The sequence below is a fragment of the Castor canadensis genome, chromosome 8 (genome assembly GCF_047511655.1).
Source record: "Castor canadensis chromosome 8, mCasCan1.hap1v2, whole genome shotgun sequence".
In the NCBI taxonomy this organism is placed as follows: domain Eukaryota; kingdom Metazoa; phylum Chordata; class Mammalia; order Rodentia; family Castoridae; genus Castor; species Castor canadensis.
This window is the reverse complement of record NC_133393.1, coordinates 28,469,470-28,475,469: the sequence shown is the minus strand read 5'-3', so window position 1 is coordinate 28,475,469 and position 6,000 is coordinate 28,469,470. Positions and strand designations below refer to the sequence as shown.

The 6,000-nt window shown below is 38.4% G+C and overlaps 1 protein-coding gene across 1 annotated transcript; it reads left to right on the top strand.

Moving 5' to 3' along the window:
• The first annotated feature begins 911 nt into the window (after positions 1-911).
• On the top strand, positions 912-1,838 carry LOC109694843 (olfactory receptor 2B8-like). Its single transcript, XM_020177036.2, has one exon. The coding sequence runs from the start codon at positions 912-914 to the stop codon at positions 1,836-1,838; it is 927 nt and encodes a 308-aa protein (XP_020032625.2).
• The last annotated feature ends 4,162 nt before the right edge of the window (positions 1,839-6,000 follow it).

Genomic DNA, 6,000 nt, shown 5'->3' with positions numbered 1-6,000 from the left:
TAGGCAGTGCAGAAGGAAAAGTTGAAAAAATAATGTTTCATTACACTGAAGAAATTTAAAAGTTATAAAAAGAGCAAAAAGGAAAATTAAATATTGGTCTGGAAATTAAATATTGGTCTGGTGGTTCTCTCAGTTTTTACTTAAAACGGTAGCAATGATGTTTCCTCAGGTTTGGTCCTAAAATACGAGGTTTGAGTACAGTGAGCTCTAAAATCATTTCTAGCAGATTCTTTCCCATCAATAAAATGATTCCACACCACAGTACCAAAAGAGTTCATTGGTTTATGCATTAAAACATTTAATTCTTTGTCAAATACAATTGGGAAATGGTGAATTTGCCTTTCTATGCAGCTTCAGAAAATAATTATGTTCTCTGCATGAAACAGAATTAGGAGAGCCAGTCTGAAATCTTTCAATGCCTTAATGGAAAACCAGGATAGAGAAATCAGGGGTGTAGCAAATTTGTAACTTATTTAGGAAGACTGAATTTATTTTTTAGAGAAACAAGTTATCCTTAAGTTTGTAAAATCATTTTAAAAAGCAGTGTCCCTATCAGCAGTGAAATAGCATTGTGGAGTCAATTTAAATCCTATCTGTGCCATTTATTAGGTGAGTCACCCTAGCAAAATTAGTGAAACTCTTTAACCCTCAGTGCCATAAGTATTCAACCAAGGTAATGACATTGCCAGTCTTTTAGAGTTATTGTGACAAAATACACAGACAGTGCTTATGCCATCAAAGGCACACCATACATAGCAGCTGTTTATCACCTCCTCTCTTGCCAACAAAAAAGTAACCATGAAAATACTTCGGGTTCCCCATTGAACTCTGTTTACCCAGGTTAAGAAAAAGAACATGGATTAAAGGGTGCAAGATAAAAAAGATCTCTTGATTCAACAAGTAAGAGTACAATGGAAAGAGACAATGACAGCACCTTTTCTGGATTTATTCTCCTGGGCTTCTCCAATAGGCCTCAGCTGGAAACAGCTCTCTTTGGGGTCATCCTGGTCATATACTTATTGAGCATTCTAGGCAATGGCACAATTATATTTTTGTCAGTTGTGGATCCTCATCTCCAAACCCCAATGTATTTCTTCCTCTCCAATCTCTCTTTTATGGATCTTTGTGGGACTACTTGTACGATCCCTCAAACACTGATCAACTTCAAAGGAAAGGATAAGACCATCACTTATGGTGGCTGTGTGAGCCAGCTACTCATTGCCTTGGGACTTGGGGGAATGGAGTGTGTCCTCCTGACTGTGATGGCCTATGACCGCTATGCAGCTGTCTGCCGCCCACTCCACTACATGGTGATCATGCATCCACAACTTTGCTTGCAACTGGTTATAACTGCTTGGATTACAGGCTTTGGCAATTCTGTGGTACATACAGCATTGACCATGACACTTCCCCTTTGTGGGAGAAACAAGTTGGACCATTTCTTCTGCGAAGTCCCAGCCATAATGAAACTGGCCTGCACTGACATCTCCATCAACAAGGCTGAAGTCTTTGCTGTCAGTGTCTTCTTCTTGGTAGTGCCCCTCTCACTCATTTTAGTGTCCTATGGGCACATTACTCTTGCAATCCTGAAGATAAAATCAGTCCAGGGCAGGCAGAAGGCTTTTGGAATCTGTGGTTCTCATCTTCTTGTAGTGATCATTTTCTTCAGTGCTCTCATCTCCATGTACCTCCAGTCTCCATCCAGTTATTCACAGGACATGAACAAAAGCATTTCATTCTTTTATACACTGGTGACTCCTCTGCTGAATCCCCTGATTTACACTCTGAGGAACAAAGAAGTGAAAGATGCACTAAGGAGAATATTCAAGAGGAGTTAACACAAGGCTTGCATGTTCAAACACAATGGGATGGAAAACTCCTGAGAGCAAGAAACTAGTTCGAACATAAAATAATAAATCTTCATAAAGCATCTACTATGTACCATTCATTTTACTAGGTACTTCATTAGATAGATAGATCGATAGATAGAGATCAAAACAGAGGAGAAACCACTATCATCAAGAAGCTAAACCTTCTATGGGGAGATTACACATAAAATAAGCTAAAAGGAAATTATGGCATATCATGTATTGGAACTGCTATAAGGGAATAAACAAATTGTAAGTACATACAACAACATACATCATTCTCACAAATGCAATTTGCTGGCCAGCTCTTGAGGCAAAAAAAATGGAGTATTCACTTACAGGTGGAAATTTTACTGAGTATTCAAATTTTTTTCAATTAATGTATTATGACTGAAAAGTATGCTTAGTGTGTGTGTTTGTAGGTGTGTGTATGAATTAATGTATTCAACAAAACACCTTAATTTAGTAAAAATCAAAAAATATTTTCATTAGCCAATGATTTCAAGGTAGTTGATAAATTTAGATAAATCCAGAAGCAGTTTTTGAAGCAGATTTACAAAATAAAGTAACAAATAATCAAATTATTATTTGATAAACTCAATTAGTTTTACTAAGTGTTTTCTTAAACATTTATTTTGACAATGGTTTGAAGATTTCTTCATATCTTATGTTAATAAAATGTTAGAGGAACAACGAATTCTTTACATAAATTAAAATAGATTAGTGAATGTTGATCTTGTAGTGAATATTGAGTGAGTTTTGATTATTTTTGGAGTACAATGCAGAAGCTATGATTTTTTTAGTGACAAGCTCTTGGTATTTTCTTTATATCCATAACTGCTAGTTTCATTGATAAACATACCAATTTTATGATACAAAGTTTTCATATAATAGGCTCCCCCTTATCCATGGGGGGAGTACCTTCCAAGACCCCCATGATGCCTGAAACCACAGTTATTACTAAACCCAAATATAGGCCTGAAGTGATGAGGTTGTAATTTGGAGCTAAAAATACAATCTAGACATTTTCATTTTCATAGCAGATTCAGGGTGACCAGGTGCGCTGTCTATTACCAACCCTTTCTCTTCCAGTGAATTTTTCACTTCTGGGATGAAGTGGTGGTAGAACCATTCCATAAGCAAGATGGCTGCCATCTATACTGTCTGATTATGTCACCAGAACACAAGTTAATAGCTTTTATTTTTGACAGTCCATTCTCATTCTGTACACTACATAGATTCATCATATGCCCTGTAGCATTGCCACAAAGTATCAGAGTTAATCTTATCTTCCATGTCTTATGTCCTGGTGCCTCCTTTGCACTTTTATGAATGTAGGCACTATTGGGTATTTTTTTTCCAGAAAAGCCCAGTTTTATCACAATTGAAGATTTGCTGTGGATGATATCCTTTCCCTTAATCAACTTCATTACCAGGCACAGACTCTCTGATAATTTTTGTATATTTTTTTAGTTCAAACCTATTCTTGAATCTTATAACCATCCCTTACTTGCAGTAAATGGCTTGGTATCACTTTGGCAATGGGATCCCTTAACAAAGCCTTCATATTGGTGCTTTCACATTGTTGTAAATTGGATCACTTTTTCTCTTTATATGTTCTACCCACAAAGTTAATGTTTTTTCCATCCGAATTAATGACAGTAAAACCACCACAAATCTCACTTTCTTTTTCACAATTTCACAGGTAGGACATTCATTCTTCCTGTAGATCTTAGCAGCCTCAGCACACAGTCTTTTATTTTCTTATTAAGTCTAGAACTATCACGTTTTCACTCAATGAAAGCAATTAGTAATCTTTCTTTAGCCTTTTCAAATTGCCAGCATAAATACTTTTGCACTTTGGGTCCATTGTTAAGTAAAATGAGGATTACCCAAACACAAGTACTGCAATAAGGTAACAGTTGAGCCAATAACCAACAGGATACAAGTGACTTATGGATGGTAGAATATATTGTGTTCATATGCCAGAAAAAGAGATGATTCATCCTTGGGATAAAAACTCAACAGGCAAGAGAACTGACTGATTAAAACTAGTGAGGTTTCATGTTTTCAGTGGGTAACAGTAACAGCAATAACAGGGAGCAGTATTTAACATTTTCTTTCAACTTTGGAAGTGCAGCGCATGGGACAGTGGGCAATACCATAGTACTCAGACTGGCATCAAATTTAAAACTTTTGAATTGTTTATTCATGTAATTTCTCAATTAATATTTTCAGACATTGGTAACTAAAACTGCATAAGTTTTAGCAGTCCATACACACCAGGGTGATTTCTTTACCTTTTCACAAAATAAGATCTGCTTCCATTTCATGAACTCAGCCTGTTTATCTGGCTAGTAACTCTAGAAAACATATATCCTGCACTGTGAATTAGCTGATATCACAGAGTCGTCCAGAGATGACACTCCTCAGGGAAAATGAGTATCAAAGAGAACGTCACAGGATATCTTATTGTGTCTTTTATGACTTTATTATACTGACAGAAGAGAGATAACTCCCTGGACCTCCCCAATGATCTTGGTCCTTCTGTTTGAATAGTTTACTTTTAAAAAGAAAAAAGAGATTTTTTTCTCTCAGTTGCAAAAAAATTACACACACACATGACAGAGAGCTAGGGGCCAGTTACTCCAAGATATGGAACCCAGAGATTATGGATCCAGGCACTTGGGTTGGAGGCTTTAGTACTTGAGCTTTACCACCAGCGGTTCCGGCACTGTTTGGCTGCCAGCAGCAGTGAGTGGCAGCAGCTGACAGCTGGTACTACAGCTCTTGAATAGGACTTCAATTCTGGGATACTCAACCCTAGAGCAACAGGTGGTGTAGCTCTCAACCTTACAGCTTTGAGACCCTTTAGCTCCTGACAGCAGCTACAGTTAAAAGTCCTCAGGCTTAGGGTTTCTGAGACCCTTGACTCTTAAGGCTTAACAGTCCCTAGAACTCTTCTGTACTAGAGACTGCTATTTCTCTTCTCTGGCTCTTCAAAGCCTTCTATCTTGCTTTGCCTCAGCTCTCCATCCTCTCTCAACTTCTTTCCACTTCCACTGTACCTCCTTGTCTCTGCCACCTCTGCTCCCCAACTTTTCTGTCCCTCCTACCTGCCCTGTTGTCTCTACTGCCCCTGTCAAGATAGGGGCTGCTGCCACATATCTGCTACAAATTCCATCTTTGTCATATCAACTCATCCTATTCTACTAAAGACAAAAACAGGCATGAAATGACAATTTGGGAGAAACCTGTTATTAGAAATAATGTTGCAACCCCGGGGAGGGGGTTGGGCAGCACAACAGGGTATCTTCAGGTTGACTCAAAAAGTAAGCAGAACCCTATTCACTGGTGCTTGCACAAATTACATCTTACCTTCATGCAAATGAAGGACTGTGTTTGCCCCAATCACAGGCCTTCTTCTGTGTCACCAAGGCAAGTGCTTTCCCTGGGTGAAAATGGCTACAGGATCATCTAGAGTTCCCCAAGGCTTAGTGATGGCAAAAAGTCCAGCACAAGCTGTTTTAAAACAGCCTTGGCTACAGTGTAGCTTCCTCAAGGAGTCTGTGCAATGTTAAAAAGCAGCAGGACTGGGAGAGGGCAGTCTATTCAGATGTTTAGCTTTACTCAAGGCAGCTAGGGCACCAGGGAAGGGTCTAATAGCTGTCAATTAGGAGTCAAATCACCCTAGCCTCCAACTTCTTAGCATGTTTAAGTTAAAAATAAATATTAAATGAGGTGCTTAAAAGAAAGACTTGTGATTAACATTGACGATAATTTAACAGTGCTCTAACAATGCTGAGCTCTTGCTCCAGTGTTCCCAAGAGATGTGGAACCCCCTGGTCTGCCTCCACAGACTACTCACTAGGACAGTGGCTGAAGTAAGAAAAATTTAAGGGCCAATAAATCAAAGTAGCATTCAAGAGACTGCTAAATTAATCTGCCCTTGGCAACTCTAAAATCTATTCCATTGTCCCAGAACTATCACAGAATGCCTTTCAAGATGGCTCCCAGCACAAACTCTGTACCAATGCAACAGAGTTAATGAAAATATTCCAGTCTCGTTGTAGCATATATTCAAAAGCTGGATACATAAAGTAGATTTCATTTATCCTCAGTTGTCTTTTAG